Source organism: Syngnathoides biaculeatus, chromosome 8, assembly GCF_019802595.1.
Source record: "Syngnathoides biaculeatus isolate LvHL_M chromosome 8, ASM1980259v1, whole genome shotgun sequence".
NCBI lineage: Eukaryota > Metazoa > Chordata > Actinopteri > Syngnathiformes > Syngnathidae > Syngnathoides > Syngnathoides biaculeatus.
Window position 1 is genome coordinate 21,567,516 of NC_084647.1, and position 27,394 is coordinate 21,594,909.

At 43.3% G+C, this 27,394-nt stretch overlaps 1 protein-coding gene across 5 annotated transcripts in view; it reads left to right on the top strand.

Moving 5' to 3' along the window:
- lrfn1 (leucine rich repeat and fibronectin type III domain containing 1) overlaps positions 1-19,061 on the top strand; it is a 187,126-nt gene extending 168,065 nt beyond the window's left edge. For all 5 annotated transcript variants that reach the window (XM_061827077.1, XM_061827078.1, XM_061827079.1 and 2 more), the window contains 2 exons: positions 11,549-12,944; positions 17,429-19,061. In XM_061827077.1, coding sequence (XP_061683061.1) covers positions 11,569-12,944; positions 17,429-18,323 — 2,271 coding nt within the window. In that variant the 5' untranslated portion in view covers positions 11,549-11,568 and the 3' untranslated portion in view covers positions 18,324-19,061. The remainder of the gene's footprint in view (positions 1-11,548; positions 12,945-17,428) is intronic.
- The last annotated feature ends 8,333 nt before the right edge of the window (positions 19,062-27,394 follow it).

Below are 27,394 nucleotides of genomic sequence, written 5' to 3' on the forward strand. Positions count from 1 at the left end.
CTGGTAGTCTGTCTTTTACTCTAAATCAGATGCTATGGCTCCAAGTTCATCATAATGGGCAATATTTTTAATCGTCCTTTTTGGGTGTTTTTTTTTTTTTAAAGCAGCACTACTTCCGCTACTAGACTATTTGAATGCAATTGCACTGAATTAGTGCGCCGTTATGGATTTATTACTAATGTATTTCCATTGTGTATTGCCGAGTATTCGAGAACCAGAGCCAACTGAAACCAATACAAGACCGAGATTTTGGGAGTTCGTATCTGCAACTCTTTCATGTCACAACATACAAATCTTATTACCATATTGATGACGTTGAAAAGTTGCAGTTCTGTGCTGCTCTCGACAGAAAATCCCGAGTCCAGCTATTTCAAAACAGAGACAAACAAGATCTTCCAAGTGGGATCTTGAGACCAAGACCAGTCTCTAGTGTTACAACACTAACATTGTCCATTATATGATGATGCAGTGGAAACTTGATAACACAAACTCTGATGGCGCCGAGCCATATGCTAGATACACAATCCGACTATAATACATAAACTCCTGCCTCACGGAAATGTTGCCACGTTCAACATGGCTGCCACATAAGTACTTCTGTTATTTGGATCCAGTCATATTGGCTATCAATGATCCGAAAACATGTCTGCCAGTCGCTGCTTGCATTGCCAACCAATTCTGGAACTAGCAGAATTTCTCAACAGCAGTTTAAGTGACGCGTGATTCACACGATCATAATCAAGCGTGCAGTGGACTACTTCTTTACTGTGCCGACTGTTACTTATTGTCACGACCCATCGGTACGGGGCAAGACCCAAGTGCAGCACTCTGGAGACGCAGAGGCAGTTTGGGAAAAGTGTTTATTCGTTCCAAGGTCGGGGGATCAGGCAGACAGTCAACTGCAGCAGTGGTAGTCAGGACCTCAGGCGTAGAGAGCAGGTCCGCGGGCAGGCAGGGGTTGGTACACGGAATATCGGTCAGAGAAGGCAGGAGTATCAAAGACGTCAAGCTTACGGGGTCGGTTGGAGGACAGGCGGAGGTCGGTACACCAGGGTTGACGAGCAAGAATACGGAAGTGCAGGAACGGGGCTTGAGTTGCGATGATCTGGCGAAGACTAGTCGTCCCCTTGGTCCTATAAATACCGGGGTGAATCAGCGAGGATGAGCGCAGGTGTGCGCCTCCTAATCAGCGCCGGTGTGCTGGGACCCACCCAGCCAGGGCTGGACCGGCAGGAACATGAAACTTATATAATGTGTTTCCATCGTGTTTGTTGTGCAAGATGGCGGTTACGATGACTAGCTGGCAGGAGGAGCCATTGCCTTTTAATTTAATGGCATCTTGCATGAATACATAATTGCTCATTATATAGTTTTTTTATTCTGGATTTCTTGTCGTGTTTTTCTTTTTTTTTTACGGTCGTACATAGTGGTAATCATTGTTAACTAGTGAGAAAAGCCGTTGCAATAATTGTATGATAGCACATGAAACGCTTGCAAATACCCATGTGGCCATAATCCTTTTTTTTTCTTTTTTTATTCTGTGAATTATATGTACTGTAGTTATGTGTATTTCTACTGTGTAATGAATATCCATCCATGAATATCTGGCCAGAAAGAGCCATCACATTCATTACATGAACACAATACATACAATCATTGTGCAGGATGGAGGTAAAATATTAATAACTGGCATGTACCCGTGCAGGCTATTAACATTTTGGATTGTGGATTATTTGGAGTCATCCCGTTTATTTCTATTGTGCAGGTTGACTATAATCATGGACAACTGGCAAGAGGAGTCATCACATTCATTATATAATGCCTGTGCAAGCTGTGGGGTTTGACTTTATTGATGTTGACAGTTTCCAGTTTTAGCTACACGGATGACAAAATATTAGAAACAGTTCTAGGTGTGACACAAACATGAGCATATCTTTGTACATGTAAGCACATTCTGTCGGCGAAGCCTTTCTTTTGGAGCTCATTAGATTAGTCGGCACTGTGAACGACCGGTTACCACATCGGCTTCACAGTTGTGAGGATGGGGGTTCACATCCCACCCTGGCCTGTGTGGAGTTTCCTCAGGTACTCCGGTTTCCTCCCGCAGCCCTAAAAAATACATTGTTGGTTAATTGAATACTCTAAATTGCCTGTAGGTGTGAATGTGTGCGATGGGTTGTTTGTTTGTATGTGCCCTGCGATTGGCTGCCAACCCTTGTAAGGATGGATGGGTGGATCATTCGATTATGTAAGTGTACATGTATGATTACGTTCTCTGTTTTCTTTCACCCGATGAATGATCACACTATTTCTCACGTCCGTTTGGTATTTGGAATCGGTGGTTGTATCCTCGACAAAATCCACAGTAAAGGAAGTAAGACGTGGGCGAAACCTTCGTGGAGGAAGATAGACTGTTGATTCAATGGAGTTGTGAGAATGTATTTCCATTTCCTGTGTCATGTTTAAAATGGAATAGAAGAAAGGTGTGACATAAATAGGACCAGCTGTTGTTTTGTTGGGTTTCCCCCCCACCCCCGCCCCAAGGGGATAATGTCGGTCGGCCTTATTGAATTCCCTGATTGATATCTTCCCCCGTTAGTGACATTCTCTGAACTGGGGGCTTTTGAAGCGGCGTTCAAATCGGCAGCGCGTCTGCTATACCTGCACCTCTCTTCTTTTTCTTCTTCTCCACTGCCGTTTTTAAATATGAATGTTAAGCACAAAAGACACAGATAAGACGCCCAGGCGTGTATCTTCTGACATGGAACGCGTGTTTGCTGCCAGCGTCTTTTAAGAGCACAAACACTTCCTAGCGGCATCTCAGCCAAGTGAGCTGTTAAAAAAGACAATCGCGCACACCTACACGCACACACACTAGGTATAGTTAATTTATCCTCTTTGTTTCCCACTTTCAAGGCACTAACTGCCTCCATATGTAAAGCATGTTTACATGCACATGCATCTGTGGGTGGCCATGTTGGAGTGGGATCAGACGTGGAAGCCCCGCTGCAGAATTGGTCGCATGCATAATGAGTGCACTTTAGTGCAGTGCAATAAATTTCTCCCTTAGGAAATAATGCAAATGGAGCAAATTGGTTAGTCAACCTGTCAACATCGTAAAACTTTTAACAGTAGGGGGAGGCTATGTTCCAAGTACCATTTCTTAACACACACATGCCATAAAACAACTGTTAATGCGCAACTGAGATGCATTAAAATGGTCTCTCTTGCCTCACTAAATATCTGATATATTAAATCAAATCATCCACACGTGCTTGAGTTCCAGATGCTTTTTCTGCTGAGGCTTGAAATCAGGTCATTCAAATTTCTCGAACTTATTTACCTCACTAGTAAAGATCTCTTCCTTCCCAGAACTTGAGCTGTCAACATAAGTATGTGAGCTCTCACAAGTGGGTCTTATACACGGAGGCAACCAATTAGTAGAAAGGTGGTGGTCTCTGCCAAAAGTGGATATAAAGCTGTATCAAAAAAAGTAGCAGTCAGAGGTGCCTTATCTGAAAACTCGTATGACAAAACCAAGGTTTTCAGTCCATGTTAAAGTCACTACGGCTGTTTAAATAGCCAAAATGCAGAACCTTTAACAGCAATCTTGCACAGTTTTATTTCCTTACATGAACTATATAATAGAATATAAGAGAATATGTAGAAAAATATTTACAATATATACAAATAAATAAATAAAGTGCTGGGATATCAACGCCGTTGCGAGTACTGGGAGTCCTCAGTGTATGACTGAGATCCATTCCTACAGTAGCGACTTAACTCGAATTTTGACTTCAGTCGGATTCCACCAATAAAGTCAGAATTTACATCAAAATACCAACAAATAATAAACAAGGTGATTTACTTAGCATTACTGCTGAGAGGCAGATGGAGAAGAAGAATGGGAGGCTGTGCTTAGCTATTGCAAAGGAACCTGGTCCTCAATCCTCTCCATCTCCACAAGTATCAAAGAACCTTGTTTTTAATCATTGTATTCGATATAGGAACGGAACCCTTAACATGCGTTAAAATACAGGCTGTGTCTTTAACCATTGTCACCACGGTCAACCAACTGATGCCTTTGTGGTGTTGGCGTGTCGTCTTTCTCCGATCTTTTTATGATCTTGAGCTTTGTTTCCATGGTAATGGATTTTCTTTTGGCTGCAGAAGCATTGCTAAAAGACACAGCTTTCTTCTATGGGGCCATAATGTCTAAAAAGGAGGGCAAAAAATGCATTGATACTCCCGGCGCACAAACACTGACTCACGGAAAGAATTAGCCAGACAAAATGGCGGACGGGGGACGGGCGTTGTAAAGTCGAAATGTCTTGGGTCGAGACCGTCTTTAACCCGAGGACCCCCTGTACACATATACATACAGTGGAAGAATTCTTTGATCCCCTGGTGGATTTTGTCCTTTTGTTCTCTTGCATGATGTTGGTTGTTTATTGGTTATGGCAACCAGGGCACATATTTCACAGTAGAACAAGCTGTCTCTGAAATGGATATTCATAGTGTACTGAAATTATGGTATGGTGTGGTATGGTAAGGTCAGTCCTTTACAAGAGTCCCTTGTCACAAGAACAACACACATTAAAAAAAAAAAAAAGAAAACATAAAACATTCATTCATATATGGTCTTTGCGCGATGAAAGAGGTTTGTAGTCCCCGTTTACCCATTGATGACTGATGTTGAGATCACAGCGTGCATGATCTCACTCCCATTTGCTACAAACCATGTTCAAAGTAAACAAGCAAATTTAGAGTCCGTAGGCGAGTGACACACACAAACACATTCAGAATGTTTTCATTCTGCTGTCCCATGTAACTCAGCAATGCTGCTCAATCCTCAAGCCCTCCAGGCCACTTTCCCGATGATCCTCGCTCAGCTCAGCACCCCGCCGACATACGTCCAGTTGTAGGGCGCAATCCTGAGCAGTCCACCAACTGCGACAATTCCGTGTCTGTTGCAAGAGTGTTGACAATCAAGGACCAACAACACAAAAAAATCAAACACGATTCCCTTCGTCAGATATCGTGCTGGTGCAACTGTCAAGGAACACATTCTCCTTCAATGAATGTCCTGCTGTCACTCTAAACAGTCCGCCACTGGTCCACATGAGAGACAAGTACGACTTTCATGAGCTAGGTTGGACCACTACCAAGAGGGGCGTGGCCTCGCCACCACTCTGGGCGGTGCCACCTCTGGCACTCGTCACAGCTGTTGTGGATTCAGCACTCTATTTGACCATGTATTTAAATTTGGAGTTTTGACTCTGGCGGTACTAGTTCGTTGCCTTGTGTTGTGTGTGTGGACTGTTGTGTTCACTGGCAGTAGGATTCTCAGTCACTGAGAGTAAGTGTAGTGTTGAGCTATCATCGTCACAGCGATTCTGTGCCCTTTTGTTTATCACGTCCTGTTATGCTCATTAGTTTGCGCCATAGTCATCGGACCTTGCTTTACGTCTTTTGGATCCTGCCTAGCCTAGCGTATCTATACCTCTGCCTTCTTTTGGACTGCTTTTTGGAATTGACCAGTTTTCAAAATAAAACCACGCCTAACATCATGCCCTTGTCTTGGAGTCCTGCATTTGGGCCCGCCCCCACACCCTTGGTTCGTGATAATGACAGCAAAAAGCAAATAACAGAAAAAAACTTGGACAAACAGCTGCGCTCTTGAAAACAGATGCCTGATTAAAATAATAATAATGAAGATTCTGCCTCAATTTACACTCAAAAGTACTTTCTTATTGTAAAATTGTGGTGTCTTTTGTTGAATACAAAGTTGATAGACCTACCAGGAAGCAATTACTGTACTCTGTTGTATGAACGGCAACAGGTGGCTACACTTTTTAATTCCACCTTCTGCAATCCAGCCGAAGAGCATTTCATGGTGACAGCAATAGATAAATGTGGATTTTCTGTGAATTCGTTTCAGATCCCCAAGAAAAATATATAGTAGGGTGTTGCTTGGAGAAACCAGGAATGAGATTTCAGGGAGATTTTAGCCCATTCCTCTTTCCAGAAAAAAAATCTTTCAAGTTTCTTGGGTGCCACTTTGAAGCCTAAAGCTTTCCTCAGTTTTTTCTTTGTTTGTTTTTTTTTTAATAGGGTTGACGTCTGTAGACTGAAGAGGCAACTTAATGGGAATGTTACTTAAGTCCAAAATTGCCTTCATCTTATTAACAATAATAATTTACAATACATTAATAACAGAAAAGTGCATTATTGCGTCAGCCACCAAAAGATAAACTCTCACTTCATTAGGCTTGGAGGAATTAAAACTGCTATTTTTGAAACATATCATCAGTGAGAGTTTGATATGGGAAGCCACCTGGGTGGTGGTGGTGGGGGGGTTACTCCTTCCTACCCATTGCCAATCAGCCAAGGAGGTGCAATTGATCATCGTTGCACTGACCGCCCTTCAGTCCAGGACCACCTGTGGATGTCATGTTCAGTAAGGCACTCGGTGGTGTCCCACCTCTGGCTACGCAGACCCCCTCCTCAGAGCTCTTCTCGTGGCACAATGTACTGCATATCTATTTAAGTCAGTTGTCGCACATCACAGACTGATTTAGACCTTCCCAATAAGATGAAATCCTTTTTAAAAGGAGTCGTAGCCACAATCGTGACATGAGCACTGTCGCGTGTAAACACGCTTCATTAATGCGAGGATGACTCAAACGTGGCGTCACCCCAAGTATTCCAAGCTTTCTGTGAGCAAACTGCAGCAGAGGCAGATGTCGTTAGAGGCTGTGTCTGTTTCTTTTCTGTTGGCTTTGGGGTCCACATCTTCACACTTCCATGAAGTTCACCTTTAAGCCTTTAAGGTATGTAATGGAACATGTTTACGGGTCACCGCTAATAAATGCAGGAAAAAAAACGCACTCAGCAGAAGACGCAGATGTGGCTGAAGGCCAATGTTGCATGAGCGGTGCACTGTGAACTCCCCAAAAGTTGTACCAGGTGGCAATTTGGAGTCTTACAGCTGATAACTGAGCAGAGGCGTTGCTTCTGGTAAGTTATGCTTGATTTTATTTTGGTAGGTTTCTCTTTCCCCTTAGCTTGAAAGGAACCTCAGCTCATATTGACCAACCTACGTTAGCTCCATTTTAGAGGTGCAGTGATTAATTGAAAATTACTTAATCAGTAATGACTTTTAAAAATTGGTTATTCATTTGGTGACCTTATTTAACTTAAACTTATCCAAATACTCTGAATCTGGGTCTCCACAGTAAATCCCAAGTTATAGTTATTGTAATAATAAAGCAGACAGATAATCTTATACAATAATGTTTACCCATTTTCTGATATGTTACAGACCAAACTAATAGCTGAATGGTAATCAATTTATGTTAGTCAATTTGAATTACCCTCCTGTTTTTGATGGATGTTGCTTCTGTTGCGCAATGTTTAACGTTCTTATTTTATTTTGATAGGTATTCCTTTTGCCATGTCATTTTTGATTCTCGTACCTACGGTATTTGATTTTGGCAGTTTCTACTTCCCATTTGCGTGCTAAGACGATTAGCTGGTATTGACCAGCTTTTTGTCAACAAACTAAGCTTTGGATGTATTGGCGGTGGTCCATTTGAGCACTTGATCTGTTTGAAGAGGGATCATCGAGTCAAAATGGAGACTGCTATGTTACCTCCTCACACAGGCTATCTGTAGACGACATGGGGAACCTTTAATTTAGTTACTGCTTCTGTTGTAGATTTTAAAATCTTATTTTCCTACCCTTTCCTGTTGTAAAACGGCAATATAACAGAAATGGAAAAGAACTAAAGGTGAACACTAATTTACTTGCAAATTCTGAAATCTGTTTAACTTTACAACCTTTGCGCTAAGAAGGCTTCTCCGCATCATCTTAATTGAATTCAAAGACCTGCGTTCGACACCCTGAGTTACCGTAGCAACAAAGTCCCCCACCAACACCACCACCACCACCCACTTCCCTCCCTGCCCGCCCTTAAATGGTGAAAGATCAATACAGTATCCTCGGTAGTGTGGCAGGAAACACTCAGGCACAGATCCTCCTCGGGAGAAAGCGCAAGCTTTGTGTCCCAGTTACCGCGTGAATGCTAATACAGCCTGGCAAGGTCAGGTCCGATGCTGCCTACAAACAAGCGTGGGCGGCAGTATTTTTTTCCATACCAACAAAGTCTCACGCTGCTTCCTAATTGAGGGAATTTGGTGAAGTAATTTCCGACAACAGCAGAGCTTTGCTGCATTAATAAAATTCTCTCTTGGGGATTGGGAATGTTCTCACATTGTGTATCCCATCATGTGTGGGAGTGTAAGTGTGTGTGTGTGTGTGTGTGTTTTTACATGCACAAGTGCTCTGACCTCTGAAACATTTTGACCGGCAACAGAAAGCACATGCGGCAGTTTTAGCTGTCGTCTATGTTTAATAAATCTTTCGGAATAAATTGGTAGTAGTTGATTTTCAAAGCAGTGGGTGCCCCTTTCTAACATGATTGTTTAACTTGATGAACCGTCAGTGTAACAAAAACTGCAGTTAACATTTTCAGATACGCTAATAGAATGTTCCAGAACCAAACTGTATCTGGAAATTTGTATGTAACAATTTATCCACTGTCATACAAGTGTAAACGTCTTCTTCTCCTTTTCCTTTTGGCTTGTCCCGTTAGGGGTCGCCACAGCGCGTCATCTTTTTCCATCTTTGCCTATCTCCTGCATCTTCTTCTCTCACACCCACTGTCCTCATGTCTTCCCTCACAACATCCGTCAACCTTTTCTTTGGTCTTCCTCTCGCTTTTTGCCTGGCAGCTCCATCATCAGCACCCTTGTACTCACTCTCTCACCTCTGGACATGTTCAAACCATTGAAGTCTGCTCTCTCGAACCTTGTCTCCAAAACATCCAACTTTCGCTGTCTCTCTAATGAGCTCATTTCTAATCCTATCCAACCTGCTCACTCCGAGCGAGAATCCCAACATCTTAATTTCTGCTACCTCAAGTTCTGCTTCCTGTTGTTTCTTCAGTGCCACCGTCTCTAATCCGTACATCATGGCCGGCCTCACCACTGTTTTATAGACTTTGCCCTTCATCCCAGCAGAGACTCTTCCATCACATAACACACCAGAGACCTTCTGCCAGCTGTTCCCAACTCGTTTGGATCCGTTTCTTCACTTTTTTACCACACTCACCATTGCTCTGGATTGTTGACCTCAAGTATTTGAAGTCGTCCACCCTTGCTATCTCTTCTCCCTGTAGCCTCACACTTCCCCCTCCACCCCTCTCATTCAGACACATATATTCTGTTTTACTTGAACTAATCTTGATTCCTCCCTTTTCCGGTGCATGCCTCCATCTTTCTAATTGTTCCTCCACCTGCTCCCTCCTTTCACTGAATATCACTATCATTTGCAAACATGGTCATACAAGTGTAAACGTGAAGTGGTAAGGGTCAGTGTCAAATAACGAGTGAATAATTTCCCCACTGGAAGTCCAGTGGTGCCTTGACATATAAGTGACCTGACTTTTAGATACAAGTCACTGTTGTGCAGTGTTGTTACTTTTGCTTTGACTTGCGGACAAAAAAGGTGGGCTTGGGGTTCCAACTATAGGTAGGGTTGGGCATCAAGAATCAAGAATCAATTCAAAGCAGGACTAATGTTCTAGCTCTCCTAAAATTGTTTGAAATTTAAAAAAAACCCATTTGGTTCCCAGTTTCGATGCCAGCAGTGCATCGACACTGAAGAAAAAAGTGGCAGAAACCAATGAAAACAAACGGTGAAAACTGAAAACTAACCAAGACACGCACCAAGATGTGGTTGTGCCCAACCAACCCCAGTAGTGGACAAAAGTGTTATCTAAGTTAAAATAAATGACCAGAGAAAGGGGGTGTGTTGTTTCCCTGCTTAAAATGCTGCCCTCCGTATCCCAACTTTGGCTAAGTGGAGCAAGATGGATGGATGGATGGATGGATGAACAGGGTCAAACCTAGGCCACCATCAAACTTTTATTATACAGGCAATGTTGTAAACAAGATTTCCTTAGCTGTCATTCAGAACCTGCCACTGACAGTTTGTTCCAATACTTTTGTCATAATGTAAACACAAATTAGCCATGACAGATTATCCATGGCTGTTGGCTTCTTGCTTATGATTGACATGTTAGCGCTAACATTTCAGTTAGCTTTTGTAGAAAAGGGGCAGCTCGGAGCAGGTTAAAGTCCTCTTCTTTGGCCCACAAATTGAATGTCACTTTTCATTGCTTCATTTGATTGACGCTAACACACACTCCTCATTCCCAATGAAGCTTTAGGCGTTTGCCGCCAAGACGTATGCCAAGGCGAACCGAGAGCGGCTGGCAACAACATCCACGTTTGTCTGCCACCGGGGCCTCTTACTGTTTGCTTCCACCCACGATCGCATTTTCTGCCTGTCACCACAGGCGTATTCTCCTCGAGACTAAAATCAATAGCTCTAAATAGAAATCAAAGCGTCGGCGCTTCCTCAAAAAAGGAGAGTCATCCAGTAAAATCATCCTTCAGTGGCAGTCCAAAACACCACAAGGATTTGTGTTGCCCTGATTTGTACAACTGTTATAAACGTAACCCCTAACCTGAATACTCTGTGGACTTGATCTCCACAATTCCCCTTACGCCTTTCAAAATCCAAACACTTTGATACAAATAAATACAAAACTACCGTAACAGTAAACCCTAACCAATAATCTCCATTCCCAGTCTTTTATTGCCCTGATTTTCACAACTATCCTTGTTACTAAGGTTAGTGTGGACTAGATTTGCACAACTGTCTAAACCCTAATTTCTACCCCCAACCCTTTGTTCACTAATTTCACACAACTGCCCTAAGCCAAACCATTTTCTTACCTAGATTTGCAAAACTGTCCAAACCCCTACCCACTAGCCCTTTGCTCCCCAAATTTGCTCAACCATCCTAACTCTAACCCTATCCCTAACCTTAATTGTAAAATCTAACCATAGCCATAACCTTTTGTTTTTCTGATTGTGACAACTGTGTAAAATCCAACCCTTTCCCAGATTTCCACAACTAGCCTCAATCCCACCTTGACCCCACCCCGAGTTAGCCCTGACGGAGTTAGCCCCAGCCCTAGAATAGGGGTAGTCCTGCTTAGTCTCATTTTCAGAATTTCGAGGATGCCGGGGAGCGGGAAAAGGTCAGATTTTTTTTTACCAGTGACCTTTATTCTTCCACCCACTGTGGAATATACAGTTAAAAAAAAAAAAGCGCCTTCTTATATGTTGAAAACATCTATTCTGACTGAGCGATGTGTGTTATCAATCAGGGAAATTATATGCTTCAGACATGAAAGCATTCTTTTATTTGTATCCACAGATATGCTTTATGTGATATGTGTTTTGCTGCAGCCTTTCATCATAGCAGATGTCATTATTTCCAAAAAGCTCATTTCATTCTGCATAGATACCTTATTGCTATCTTGGTCAGGGTTTAAGGTTTTGTAGCAGATACTCACAAAGACAAATGACACTGTTGATTCAGAGGATTTTGATTCCCTCTCTCTCTGTACAGGAGCAGGAACGCGATTGAGAATGGAGCGGCTGATCCTCTGCATGCTGCTGTGTGGTGCCCTGGTGAAGGCGAACAATTGTCCCGGGCGCTGCATCTGCCAGCACCTGTCGCCAACGCTCACGCTCCTCTGCGCCAAGACAGGCCTCCTCTTTGTACCACCCACCATCGACCGCAAGACTGTGGAGCTGCGGCTCACTGACAACTTCATCACCGTCATCCGCAGGAAGGACTTCTTCAACATGACCAGCCTGGTGCACCTCACCTTGTCCCGGAACACAATTAGCCAGATTACGCCCCAGGCCTTCTTAGGCCTGCGTTCTCTGCGAGCGCTGCACATGGATGGCAACCGCCTGAGTGCAATCAGGAGTGACCATTTCAAAGGCCTGAACAACCTGCGTCACCTCATCCTCGGTAACAACCAAATCCACCAGGTAGCAGCCACCTCCTTCGATGAGTTCGTCTCCACCATCGAGGACCTGGATCTGTCCAATAACAACCTGCGCACTCTGCCCTGGGAAGCCATAGCCCGGATGACTAACATTAACACACTCACACTGGACCACAACCTGATTGACCACATTGGAGCTGGCACCTTCACCTTGCTCACCAAGCTGGTCCGCCTGGACATGACTTCAAACCGATTGCAGAAGCTGCCACCTGACAGCCTGTTCCAGCATGCTCAGGTACTGTCCGACGCCAAGGGGTCAAGTTCGTCCACCCTGGCTGTGAGTTTTGGCGGGAACCCGCTTCACTGCAACTGCGAGTTGCTATGGCTCCGCCGGCTGACCCGCGAGGATGATCTGGAGACGTGCGCCTCGCCAGAACACCTCATGGACAAGTACTTCTGGTCCATACAAGAGGAGGAGTTCATATGCGAGCCGCCATTGATCACCAAACACCTTTCCACCAAGCCCCATGTGATGGAAGGGCAGGGGGTCACCCTTAAGTGCAAGGCGGTGGGTGATCCCGACCCGGAGATCCACTGGCGTTCCCCGGATGGCAAGCTGGTGCACAACAACACCCGCACCATCCTGTATGAAAATGGGACGCTTGATATTCTCATCACCACACTGAAAGACAGCGGGGCTTTCAACTGTGTGGCCTCCAATGCAGCGGGCATCGCCACGGCTGCCGTGGAGATCAATATGATTCCCCTGCCACTGTTCGTTAACAACACGGGCCACATGCGCGAAGACCCGGGCCTGTCGGACATCACCACCTCGTCCAAGACGGGCAATGACACCAAGGGCTTTGACAAGCAAGGCAGGAGGGTGGTGGTCACGGAGGTGACCTCGTCTTCGGCCGTAATCCGATGGCCCTCTGAGCGTCACATCCCCGGGATCAGAATGTACCAGATCCAGTACAATAGCACTGCCGATGACACGCTGGTCTACAGGTTAGTCAAAGATACAGCATGAAGCGTCAAGTACTGTACTTGGTTCACAAGTTCTTGGTCAATCAAAACTTGATCGAAATAAGGTGTGACATTTTGACAATTTTGCTCACAAAATGTTAATCAGTAAAACTACCTGATTAGAATTTCAAACAAAAAAAAAAAAGAAAAAAAAGCAGACATCTACCATAATGCGGCAACAGTTCTAAAGACAACCAAACACAATCATGACAAGGACAAAAGTTTTTCTCAGTCTGCATTCTTCAGACTAACTTCCACTGGGAAAGTCATTTATACACAAAATGTCAATGGTGTTTCGATTAAGTGTCATATCAAATCAAAAGTCCACTAAATGTGGCTTAGGATCCCCCAAAGCACTCCATAAAAAGTCAGAAATTTTACATCACAGAAAACAAGAAAACAGTTGAGACTGACGATGGAGACGATGGAGAAGAGAGATTTTAATCTGAAATATGTGCCAGCAGGAATTGAATTTGAATTTACAAACTCAATTTTGGGGGGGGGGGAACATAATTTGAATTTTTATCAACAGAAGTCGAATAAATTTGAAAGTGAACTTGAGAATTTTTTTGTCCATAATGGAAATTCAAATTAGTCTGACAAATCCAGATTCAAATTAGCTCTGACAGAGATCTGGGAAATGGTATTCCTTGGAATACCAATCGATTGGCGATAGAGGGATCTCGTGTTCGGTCAATCAGCGCCTTCGTTTTCTATCAGGTGACTAAGGGATTCTCCGGAAACTCAAAGCTTCTCACCGGTGTCAGTATTTTAACCTTTATACCACCTTGCCTTAACCTTAACCTTTGTGGCGCTTCCTCTCGAACATCGGAAACGCCTACGAGACTTAAGTAGTCGATCCAGTTCTCCATGCCTAATGCTTTACTGCCACCTTGGGGTCGAACTAGCACACAGCGCATTTCGTCATCTTCCTGTCGCTATTCTTTTCCCACCCCCCTTTCAAAAAGCCGCAATAAGTCCGCACTGAAGCAGGGTGACATGAAGTCTATTGAGATCTCTTCTTTGGCCCTCAGCACTGCACAGCGGGAGTAAAGCGTATTTTTCCAGGATCATTACACCACAATAAATAACAACAGCACATTTCACCATCCGCACTCAGCCAAACAGCGCAGGGCCATCATTAATTTGCTGCAACACAAAGCACGATTACATGCGGTAGGATAATTAAAGGCTTGGTTGCAGCGGTGAACAAAGCATCATTTACTTATTGGGGGTGAGAAAATAAGCAGATACTTGTTCACTAGTAAAAGTTTTTCAAGATCAAGCTCATGATATTATTATGACTGTTATGTATGAAAGAGTCAGTTGAGACAGTTGGGCAACATTTTAAAAAGTTGTTTTTAAGGGGGGGGCGGGGTTTCATTGGTTGATTAGTAATTGATCCTCAATTCTGGTCTTTTTGTAATGCTAATGCAATGGTTGTGAATAATACAGGAGTTCGGTGAATATGGGAATTTTGAAGAAAATGTGAAATACCACCAAATAAAAGAGTCACGCTTAACTTAGATAAGTGGGACTTTTCTAATGCTGTGAATATATTAATTTACATATATTTACATACGCGTAAATGTTGAATGGTCATTTACATCAATGTAGTCTATTATACACTCCATACATTTCTAACACCTATTATAATCATAATATAACATTGAATTACAACATATTATCTACATACATTACTGAATGTAATCAGTAAGTTTGTTTCGGCAAAATACTGACGGTAATAGTGGAGCCACAGCATCGAGGTTATTATTAAGCCTTTTAAATATACTGTAAGCAGTGCTGTGATTCACTGTGTGACGCACAAACAGAATCTAGGCTACTGGCGTCTATTCCAGGGTTCATGTATTCTTACATTGAATTAATCATGCATCCGGTGTTGAGCTTGAGTATCAGACATAATGGGCCTTCTCTCAAGGCGAATTAAGGGGGACAGACCTCTGTTATACAAAAAGCATCTCTTGAACTGTGGGGTAATCTTCAAAATGGACCTTTGGCGTTATCTATCCATCACACTTAACTCTTTTAATGATCTTGATCATTAAGTTTCGCATAAATGTCAAGTTAAACTCATTGCTAATGTCATTGAAAATGTGAAAACATTTGTCGCTGCACCTTTTGTTGACAAATCGGAAGCATATGGCAGCAAAAGAGTCAGCAATTAGTGCAAGAAGCCAACGTGGCAGTCATCTTTACTCAGGGATTCTTTCATTTCAAACAGCACAAACTGATGTTGAGATATACACTCATATGGATAATCCTTGTCTCAGAAGCTCCCAATTAAAGTCCTTTGTTCACAAAAAGCTAATGCTATAGTCTCTCTCTTCAACAAGGGCTCACGGTACGCTAGCAAAAATCAATGGAATTTGAGTCAAACGTAGACGTCTTTACAGAATGAGCGCAGGTCGCTCATAGTTCGGTAAGGCACAAATGAAACGATTGTTCCTCGATGTCATTTTATGGCGACGTGTCACAAATCAGTCGTCTCTATGGCCGAATTATTACTATCGCCGCATATGTACACTTTTCGCTTTGTGTTTCAGGCAAGATTACATCAATACATCAAACATGATCAACACTTTTCCTCAAACTGATGATTTGCAAATGTAGAGAAAAATGTGAGTGGTCTTACCAAGTACACTCCACGCCCCCCCTCTCCCACCCGACACCCCACTCCAAGCGCATATTTAGAGTTACTTGTAAATGTGCATACAGTGTTGATATTTTGCTCATGTATTACTGTATTATGTTGAATACATAAACAGTGTAGAACCGTCAAAAGCTTTTTTTTTTTTTTATTTTCTCTATGTAGCCAAAAGCGTGTGACATAATGACAGGCTAATTACTCGAGACTTTAGTAATAGGTGGTTGCTGAGGCATAGCCACCATGAACCAGTGCATGTTAAGTGATTTTCATATTAAGTGCTGCCCAAAACAGAACACTCAGCAAAAAAAAAAAAAAATATATATATATATATATATATATATATATATATATATATATATATATATATGCAAACTGAAATAATCAAAGAATGGCAGTAGATTTAATGTTTGTTTGTATCCTGTTCGATTTACGACCCAGCTGGTACTCCACATGCCGTGACCTTTTTACACGAAAAGACTGCCCTGAAGGATACATCAGTTGTCCCTCGATTTTGAAGAGCTCGTTGAACCTCATAGATGCTTGATCTTTCCATCTTGATGTTAGGATTATTGGGAGGCTCATTACTATGGTAGTCTGGGAACAACTTCTGGGTCGCTTTTGAAGTATTGAGGAGCAAAGAGCTTGGAACGTTGCAATTATGAAACTTGAGATAAGCCCAGACTGAAAGAAACCAGGGAACTAAATAGAGGTACAAGTATGCTTTGCACAATTTGTACAATTAGCACATTTGACGGTGTTATGGCTTTTTGCTGGGTTACCTTACATATTACATGCATTGCAGGCAGAAGTGGAATCATCGGTAGTCGTCTACTGAACTGTTAACCTCTGCCCCCCTCAGCTACATTATTGGTGCAATTAATGACAGTGCTGTACATAGAATTTGAACATTATCCAAATAACTCAGAATATGGTAGCCTTAAATTTGGTTCAATACTATTTCCCCAATAATCGGGCATAATTTAGTTATTTTGTAGTATGGAATATATGAAACGTCTTGATCAAGTGATGTTAGCAATAATCAGCAAGAGTTGGCATGACTGCCTCATTATTTATTTTCCATTGGGTTGTGTCAAGTAACTCTTCTGCACATCCTGACCTCTGAGGGGCATTGCGACGCACACAATGAGATACACACTTGCAGCAACAAAGAAAGTTGAAGTCAAGAATGAATATTATGATAACTTACTTTTCATAGCGTTTGAAGAATATATGTCAGAGTTTTATTATACTGCGCGTTGCAAGTGTTCATGCAACGCTTGTGTCTCAATATTTCTTATTTCGAGAGATATAGGTGCTACGAATTCAATGCTAATTTTTGTTAGCTCATCAATTACATCCACATTCCATTACGATTTTTTTTTACATCAAAAATGAAGAACATTTGAACATTCAACAGATGTCATTCTTGTCTGTTTAGTTTTACAGTTAACTGCAATGGAAGTGTCAATAAATGACTTTAAACGAGCAACAATCACGCATATTCCTTGCTACTATGTTAGCACTTTAGCAAGTGTTATAAAAGTGCCAGAGCAAAGTATGGAATGGACTGCTTATACTATAAAATAGATGAAATTGTAGATTTTAGATTGTGTTTTTTTGCTGACATCGAACATCTTAGCAACAAAACCCACTTGAAATGCGGCTAGCACCATAGGCCATCGTTGTCAGCCTGCACAAACAGACTCAAATGCAATACAAGAGCCAATTAGTTGTTTATTTTCAAAAAGGCCTCTGAGAGTCCTGTCAGAAATAACCCAGCATTACTCCCCTCTTGTAGGATGATCCCACCCACCAACAAGGATTTCCTGATCAATGACCTGGCAGTTGGACGCGAGTACGATCTGTGCGTGCTGGCCGTTTACGACGACGGCGTCACCTCGCTGACGGCCACGCGCGTAGTGGGCTGCATCCAGTTCCACACGACCGGGGAGGTCAGCCCGTGTCCCTTCATGCACAGCCAGTTCCTGGGGGGAACCATGATCATCATCATTGGCGGCATCATCGTGGCGTCCGTCTTGGTGTTCATTGTCATCCTCATGATCCGTTACAAGGCCTACAGCGGACCTGAGGACAGCAAGGCCAAGGCGTGCCCCGGCGTCCGCTCGCAAGCCAATGGCAGCCACCAGCTGGTGCAGCGCTCGGCGTCCCGTCAGCCTTCGGAAGATGGCCAGCGTGACGGACCCAAGGAGTGCATGGCGCTGGTTCAGAAGGTGGACAACGAGAAGGAGGACGACACCAGAGCTGTTGTGGCCATAGAGGCCCCCTCTGCGGTCCTTGAGGTGGAGCTGCCACCGCCAACTAAGCGAAGGACCAGCCTTCCACCGGAGGACACACAGACAGACACGCAGACAGACAGCAGTCTGATGGGGTCCACCATGTCGCTGTGCCTCATCGGCCCGAACGCGTGCTCTGCTGAGGCGCCGCGCTTTGTGGACAAAAAGGGCGTGCTGGCTAACGCGGGGCTGCTGATGCCCAACGAGCTGGCGCGAACTCGGCACAGGTTTTCCTTCGACGGAGGGGACTACTCCATATTTCAGAGCCACAGTTACCCGCGGCGGGCCAGGACGAGGTGGCACCGCTCCACCAACCAGCTGGACGCTGAATCGTCGCCCCTGGGCAACCGCAGGGTGACATTTAGCAGCACCGAGTGGATGCTGGAAAGCACCGTATAAACCTGACACTCAACAAACAAACAAACATAAACTACATCAGCCTTTCAGCCGGCCTCGCCATCACACCCGCCGGAGAGGTTTGTCAGTTTTTCGACCCATCTTGTTTTTTTCTTTAATGCAGCGGTGCCTTAATTCTCAGAAACGAACACAAAAAAAAGTATGAATGGAGGATGCTGCTCGCCGTCGTCCATAACCCCCCCTACCCCACCGCCGCCTTGTCATCATTTGTTTGACGATTTATTCGTTTAAAGGTCCGTGTGAGGTTTGTATGTGTTTTTTTCCTTTCAATGTTCAAAAAAAGAGGAAAAAAAAAGCGCAACTTTCAAGCGAACAGCAAAACAAAATAAACATTTGTGCACAGAAGACACGAAGATACTAGGACATGTATCAACACCACAGTAATAATTTAAGCGGAACAACAACAAAAAGCCGTATTTTACAAGTTTCTTAACAGTGACGGGATTCCTTCTCGTTCTCCTCATGGGACTGGACGGTGTGAAATAGCTCCAGATGTGACTGTACATTATTAACACTATCTGGCTGGTCTAGATCAAACAGATGACAGATGACAACAAAAAGACCTATATAAGTATATTCAAACATTTGGTGTATGTGTACTAACTATGTAAAGTCAGTAAGTCATAATGTCACATGACTTTTTACAAAGCATTTGGGTGTTGGCTGCAAGTTTTTACATTAAAAACCTGTGTCATCACACCTCTTTATGTCAAATATGAGTGTGTGTGTCAAACGTGGTTCTGTGTCAAATGTTGGATCCATGGATCAACCATGAAGTCAGTGTGTCAAACATGGGTCCTTGGGTGAAAGGGGGCTCCATCAGTTAAACTGAGGTCTAAGTGTCGAACTTGGGTATGTGGAAATCATGACATGAATGAATAAATGCCATTTATTGTCATCATACACAATTGTACAATGAAATTGGAGAGCCTCTCCTGCGTCGGTGCATACATAAAAGAAAATAAATGAAACACAAATACATAAAAATACATGTGTAAAATGGAATGCATAAAAAGTATTGCTCAAGATATTTAAATCAGTGTGCCTTTGTATTAACAGCGGAAAGATGAGAGTTCAGGGTGGTGATGGCTGTCGGGGAAAAGAAAGCTGTTCCTTAGTCTGTTCATCCTGGCTTTTGCGCATCTGTACTGCCTTCCAGATGGCAGGAGCTCAAACAGTACATACCCGGGATGAGTAGTGTCCTTAATAATGTTCTGAACTCTACTGAGGCACCGAGAGGAATAAATGTCAGCCACGGAGAGGGGAGGACACCCAAGGATCCTCTGTGCTGCTTTGATTGTCCTCTGAAGCCTCGCTCTGTCTGCCTCTGTGCAGCTCCAGTACAAAATGGAGGCACAGTATGTCAGCGGGCTCTAAATAAATTGAGCAGTAGAAGGCCAGATGCAACTTTGTATCCAGGTCGTTTTTCCTGAGGACTCTCAGGAAGTGGAGACGCTGTTGAACCTTTTTCTTGCTGTCCAGGAAAGGTTCTCAGAAATCAGGGCTTCCAGGAACCAGAATGTGCGCGGACTCTCCACGGACTCACCATTGATGAAGCGCGGCACCGGTTCAGTTCTGTTCCTCTTGAAATCCACAATCATCTTTGTTTTTATAGTGATCCCTGGCGCATTGTTGTCCGTGCACCAGGTTCTAAGCTTCTGGGCTACCTCTCTGTAGGGTGCCTCTTCTCCCTTTGAGATCAGACAAACCACTGTGTTAGTTTTGTGGACTTCAATGGAGTCAAAGTTCCACGTATCAAACATCAGTCTGTAGGTTGAAAAATTGGTTTATGTCTCAAATTTGACTGTATGTGTTAAACAGGGGCCCAAGTGTCAAACGAGGATCTCTGGGTTTGTGGACCAACCAGTGCTTTATAGGTCAAATGTGGGTTCATGTGTCAAACATTCCACATGTCAAATTTGGGTATGGGGATGTATAAAATGTGGGTCTATGTGTCAAACAGAGGTCTACGTGTCAAATAATGATATCTGTTTTTTTTGGGTCAAGCATTGGTTTGTTTTTCCAACTTAGTCCATCCATCCATCAATTTTCTTCCACTTCTCCAGGTCGGGTCGCGGGGAAGTTGCTTCAGCCACCAAGCCACTTCTTCGAACTCTTCCGGAAGAATTCTGAGGTGTTCCCAGGCCAGCCGAGAGACATAGTGTGTCCTGGGTCGTCCCCGGGGTCTCCTTCCGGTGGGACGTGGCCGGAACACCTCACCAGTGAGGCATCTGGATCCAGCCTGGCTCCTCTCAATGCAGAGGAGCAGCAGCTGGGCACTGAGCCCCTCCCAGATGATCGAGTTTCTCACCCTATCTCTAAAGGAGAGCCCGGACACCCTGCGGAGGAAACTCTTTTCAGCCACTTGTATTCGAGATCTTGTTCTTTTGGTCACGACCCACAGCTCGTGCCCATAAGTGAGGGTAGGAATGTAGATCAACTAGTAAATTGAGAGCTTCACCTTTCGGCTTAGCTCCCTCTTTGCCACAGCGGACCGATACAAAGTCCGTATCACTGCAGACGCTGCACCGATCCGTCCAACGTAGTTACGCGTGTCAAATGGGAGTCAAGAATCAGATAATGGGTGGCTTGTCAAACATAGGTCTATATGACAAATACAGGTCCATGTGACAAACATAGATCCCTATGTCAAATATGGGTCTATGTGTCATATGGGACCATAGGCCAAACGAGAGTTCCACAAAATTCTGAAAAGCCAGAAGGCAAGCAATTCCACGAGACCCACAAAACTGTGGGTGAAAACCAGGTCCTTATTGCAAGCACTCTGTGTCCATGTGTCAAGTCTGGGTCAAAGAGGTCTGTGAGTCAAATATTGGTCCATGTGTTTAACATGGGTCCTTTTGCCTCACTAGTTCATATTTTCCACACATCAAGTTAGGTATATAAATATTTCTTGAGGCAAGAACTAAATACAATAATCGCACTTGTGTGTGAAAAGCTGCAGTTGACCACAGAAGAAAGCCGAGAAAGTGGAAGATGGGGGAGGAGAGTGGGGTGTGGAACCAGGGGGCATGATGGCTGGATATTAGGTGGAAGAAGGAGCCAGATGGGACTTAACAAGATGCAGTGGCTGTTTGCTGCCTCTAGGGGAAGGCAAGGCTCAGTGATGATCATACGGTAATTTTTTACACCATGAAAATACACCTAAAGATATTTGTAAATTGACATAAAAAATATGTTGTGATTGAATTCTCATCATGATTAATTTCTAATTTTGGCGGCCATATTCAGGGGGCCAAAACAGCTCTTTGTGAAACATAAAACACAAAAATAAACATACCAATTCTCTAATAATAGTAGTCCAGGGGGTTTTATATATTGAAATGCAGATATATTATTTTAAGTACTGGTATATTACAAAATATGTATAGTGAAACTGAAGTTCAAAACAAACAACTTTGGGGACTTTGGACTCTTGTGAAGAAAAGCGCATCCCACACAACGAAAGCTCACCGTTAGTCTCATGCAAGGAAACGCTTTCCGACAAGTGTTACAACCTCTCAAATGAATTCAATTTACCTGCCTGGGTAGGTGCTGTTTTGGTTCTAATCGGCTCAGCAGCAGATAATTACACACTTCACCCATCTAGTAATTGCTCCATGGCCCAATTGAGGCACTCTATGAAGCAATAGAGTACATTCAAATTTTTATTTGACCTATTTTTATTGTTCTCAAAATAATTCAATAGATTAAATTTAAAAGAACGTGATAAATTGTAACAAGAACACAAACCTCCGTAAAGGCCCAACGCTCCGAATTAAGATCAGCAAAAAAATATGCACCGCTTTTTTGACTTGCGGCATATTTCACGGAGAAATAAATGAAAATGTAGGCTATTGTCATGGTAAGAATTAAAATACAGTAAGCCTTTAAGCATCCCACAATGGGAACATCCGGGTTCTAATCTGAACCCCAATTTAATGGGTTCTACTATGGCTCATATGCCTCCCTTGCAAAAAGTGTCATTTGCATAATCCGTCCAAACAACAATAATAAAAAAAAAAAAAAACTTAAGGCTAAATACTTGATATGGCTCTTGTATTGGATCCCATTATCCTTTGAGTGTGCTGCTGTACCTAATGAAGTGTCCCTTAAGCATACCGTTCATGTTTGTGCATTTGTGTGTAAACGTGCCATTGAATGTTTGTCACGTTGAAGCGATAAAGCTGTCCGTCGCTATCTGCGGCTATAATTCATTCAAAGCAGCAAAAAAAAAAAAAAAAAAGTTTAGCCAGGAGGAGGCTGCGGATTTGCAGGGCAAGCCGAACCTTCCCAATAAAGCAGCGGCTTTGTGTCTTGTCAACACTTTTTCTTGCTTCTGAGGCTGCACAAAACGTTCCTTGACCCGCTGAGGCTGCTGACAAGCTCGTTAAATCTTTAATGCGCCGTCGTGTGACAGACGGGTCCAGTCGGGAGCAGCTATAAGATGCATCGAAACACATTTTGGTCAGACTGAGATGTCAGGGTTTGACATCTTCCTTGTAAAAAAAAAAAACATTTTGTTCAAATCATTTTTGGCGTGAGCTCCAAAAATTGCCTCAGCGGGTGTGCCTCAAAAACAGTTTCTTTAAAATTCACCATCTGAATCCAATTTCCTTCAGCAGAACTGCACAAGCAATGGCGATCTAAAAAGCGCTGCCTCCAAACTTACAGGAAGTCAGCCATATTTTTTTTTCCAAGTTTGACCACACATGTAGTCTGATGGCGACCAAATTTCACACTGGCAATGTGGGGGAAAAAATTGCAAAATATTGCAGTTTTCATCATTGGGTGTGGAGTCGCAAAACTCAAGGTCACAAGGTCAGCTCGTGACCACACGTCCAACCGCAAAGAGGCTCAGAGACCTGTAAGAACAGAACCCCTGCCTGCAAATCAACAGGAAGTCCATCATGAAGTGAATTCAAATATGCTCAAATTCGTATAATTTGTCCAAATGAGCATCATTTGACAGCAGGTATGCTCAGGAAATAGATTAGTTGTACATTATTAAGTTTTAATTCCGAAATTTGAAAAATGAATTCTTATTAAGGAGCCAGTCCTTGGGTTTTGTTCAAATATTTTGTGCTAAAATGTTTTTCTCTGTTGAATGGTTATATATTATCTGGTAATGACAGAAAAATTGGGTAAAATGAGATATGAAATATTTCTGAAAGTTATTTGTTTTTATTGTGAAGAAAAATTATGTACCCACATATTCGCCCCCAGTACCTGACCCCGGATAAGCAGAGGATGGATGGATGGATGGATGGATGGATGGATGGATGGATGGATGGATGGATGGATGGATGGATGATGGATGGATGGATGGATGGATGGATGGATGAAATGAAAAGGTCTAAATTTTGGAGATGGAACATTTTGTCAAAAATAATGAGGAAAATAGTCAAAATAATGACTTCACCTCGTGGAAAAATCCAGGATATGAAAAATTCCGTCTGTTTTCTATTTTACAGCCAAGTAATGAATAAAGCGTAATGTAATAAAGGTGAGTATCTTGATTACTGTATTCCTGTTATACCATTTGGTGCTGATCCACATTAGGATTGTTTGGCTTTGGTGAAGATCCTTTTCATCCTTGGCTGGAATACACTGCAGCTATCTTCGCTCATCTAGTAAAACCTCAAGGCAATCCATTTTTTTTTCATATCAATCTGCAAAGGAGACTTAAATGCACTTCGTTCCGCTTCTGTTGCTAAATGCCTCCTTTTAACTTTGCCCTTGCCTGTCAATATGCATTTGAATTTTGTTCCACTTTTTTTTTTTTTCTTGCTCAGCGCAGCCCGCTCTCATCTGTTTGGAGAGAACATTTTAGCCTTTTGGCCCACTCACGAATCTTCTCTTGTAAATTTTAACACTTATTCCCCCCCAGCAGCAGCCTAGCAAGTGCTTGACTAAAAAGCAGCCAGACGTCTCTCGCCCACATCTCCTGACCGCAGTGTTCCATTCTGCGAGGTGCAGGACGGGGGAGGGAAGGCGTGCCCCCTGGCACCGTGCGTGACAATATGCTTTCAATGGTGCCATTCATTAGAGTGCAGAGTGTTCAATTTGTAGGTTCACGGCTGCTAATGGTGTCATTTAGCCCCTTTCTGAGACATTAAGCAGAAGTGCTCCATCGCGGGAGCAGTCAGGCCACGCAGGGGACAGAGTACTGCACTGCACCTACGACTGCACGAGTCTTATTTAACAAGTACACGTCCTGCAGGTCACTACATTTGTTCCTCTTGATGGGGAACAGCCTATTCTTGAAGTCAACCAACGGCCATTGAAAAGGAAGGTGGGGGAAGACTGGCTGGGATATGCAAGGACGGCAGATTCCTTTTCATTTGCATTTTTTATTTAGATTTTGTATTTATAGGCCTACTTTGTGGTCGGAAAGGGGAGAAAGAGACTTGGTGGCGGAACCCCAAAATACAGGAAGTCATCCAAGGAAAAAGATTAGCGAAGAAGAAGTGGGACATGGAGAGGACAGAGGAGAGGCGGAAGGAATACATTGAGATGCGATGTAGGGAAAAGGTAGAGGTGGCGAAGGCTAAACAAGAGGCATATGACGACATGTACACCAGGTTGGATATGAAAGAGGGAGAAAATAATCTCTACAGTTTGGCCAGACAGAGGGATAGAGATGGGAAGGATGTGCAGCAAGTAAAGTGATCAAGGAGAGCGATGGAAATAAGTTGACTGCTGCCAGTAGTGTGCTAGGTTGATGGGAAGAGTACTTTGAGAAGTTAATGAATGAAGAGAATGGGAGAGAAGGTAGCGTCAAAGAGGCAAGCGTGAATGGCCAGGAAGTGGCATTGATTAGTAAAGGGGGAAGTTAGAAAGGCACTGAAGAGAATGAAAAGTGGAAAGACAGTTGGTCCTGATGACATACCAGTAGAGGTATTGGAGCAACTTGGAGAGGTGGCTGTGGAGTTTTTGATTATTCAATAGAATACTAGCAGGAGAGAAGATGCTAGAAGAATGGCGTAAAAGTGTGCTAGTCCCCATTTTTAAGAACAAAGGCGATGTTCAGGGCGATGGAAACTATAGAGGAATAAAGATGATGAGCCACAGAATGAAGTTATGTGAAAGAGTAGTGGAGGCGAGACTCAGGACAGAAGTAAGTATCTGCGAGCAACAGTATGGTTTCATGCCTAGAAAGAGTACCACAGATGCATTATTTGCCTTGAGGATGCTCATGGAAAAGTACAGAGAAGGTCAGAAGGAGCTACATTGTGTCTTTGTAGACCTAGAGAAAGCCTCTGACAGAGTACCAAGAGAGGAAGTGTGGTACTGCATGCGCAAGTCTGGTGCGGCGGAGAAATATGTTAGAATAGTACAGGACATGTATGAGGGCAGCAGAATAGCGGTGAGATGTGCCGTAGGTGTGTCAGAAGAATTTAAGGTGGAGGTGGGACTGCATCAGGGATCTGCGCTGAGCCCCTTCCTGTTTGCGGTAGTAATGGATAGCCTGACAGATGAGGTTAGACTGCAATCCCCTTGGACCATGATGTTTGGAAATGATATGATATGATGGTCCAAGCGGGGTGGAACAGTTGGCCGAAGGTGTCTGGTGTTCTATGCAACAGAAGAGTCTCCACTAGGATGAAGGGCAAAGTTTATAAAACTGTGGTGAGGTCGGCCATGATGTACGGATTAGAGATGGTGGCACTGAAGCAACAACAGGAAGCAGAACTTGAGGTAGCAGAAATGAAGATGCTGAGGTTCTCGCTTGGATTGAAAATATTAGATAGGATTAGAAATGAGGTCATTAGAGGGACAGCCAAAGTTTGGTGTTTTGGAGACAAGGTTCGAGAGAGCAGACTTAGATGGTTTGGAGATGTTCAGAGACGAGAGCGTGAGGAAATTTGGTAGAAGGGTGCTGAGGATGTACATGCCAGGCAAAAGAGCGGGAGGAAGACCAAAGAAAAGGTTGATGGATGTTGTGAGGGAGGACATGAGGACAGTGTGTGTTAGACAAGATGCACGAAACAGGCTTTGATGGAAAAAGATGACACGCTGTGGCGACCCCTGACAGGACAAGCCAAAAGGAAAAGAAGAAGATTTATAGGCCTACTAGGGGTCGTATAGACTAGTTGACTGTACTACTCCACAATGACATTGACTAGTCGCTGATTGCGTTCCTGGCGTAAGGAGAAGGTGGTGTGCTTAAAGGCATTTGGTGAGCGCTGAAATCAGTCACCTTTATTGTTTATTTTTTTTGTCTTTTTTTAATGAATTTGTAACTTTTTTTTGGGGTTGGGCAGAACCAGAGAGGTGGGGTGGGGGGGTTCCCAGGATCGAGCAGAACCTTGAACTTTTCAGCAGCCCCTAAAAGTGGAAGGAGAGCGGGAAGTTTTTCCACCGTACACAAAGAAGTCCGTGAGTATTTGCTGACACCGCAAATTCACACCAAGCAGAATCCACTACTGTGGTGGGCCCAGATCAAGGACAACACGTTTCCCGCTTTGGCCAGGTTGTGCAAACGCTACCTGGGTGTGCCCGCGCCAAGCACACTGGAAAGGCGATTTTCTCATGTGACAGCAAACGAATCCAGCCCACGTTCATGCGCTTGTTTTAACGTACGCTCTGTTGAAATTCAGTGTGAGCTGTCCATTCTCAGTCATCATTGATTATTGCGAAGCATTTCTTCCTCTTGCAATTACTATAAATTATACTACTGAAAAAACATAACTGACATCATCATCCCGGCCATCATCACATTGCTGCTGACTTAAAAAGAATATCAACTTGTGCAAGCCCTAATTTATACTGTTTTTATTGTGATTATTTCAAAATTAATCTACTTATAAACATTCAAAATATCATATAAATGGTTATCCAATCTTACAGTGCCATGAAAAAGTATTTGCCCCCTTCATGATTTTTCTTTTCATATCTATCACATGCAAAGTTTCCAAATTATCAAACCAATTTTAATATCACTCAGTGACAACCCGAGGAAATACAAAGTGCAGTTTTCAAATGACAATCCTATTTATCAAAACAAAAAAATTCAAACCTTTATGACCCTCAGTGAAAAGGTAATTGCC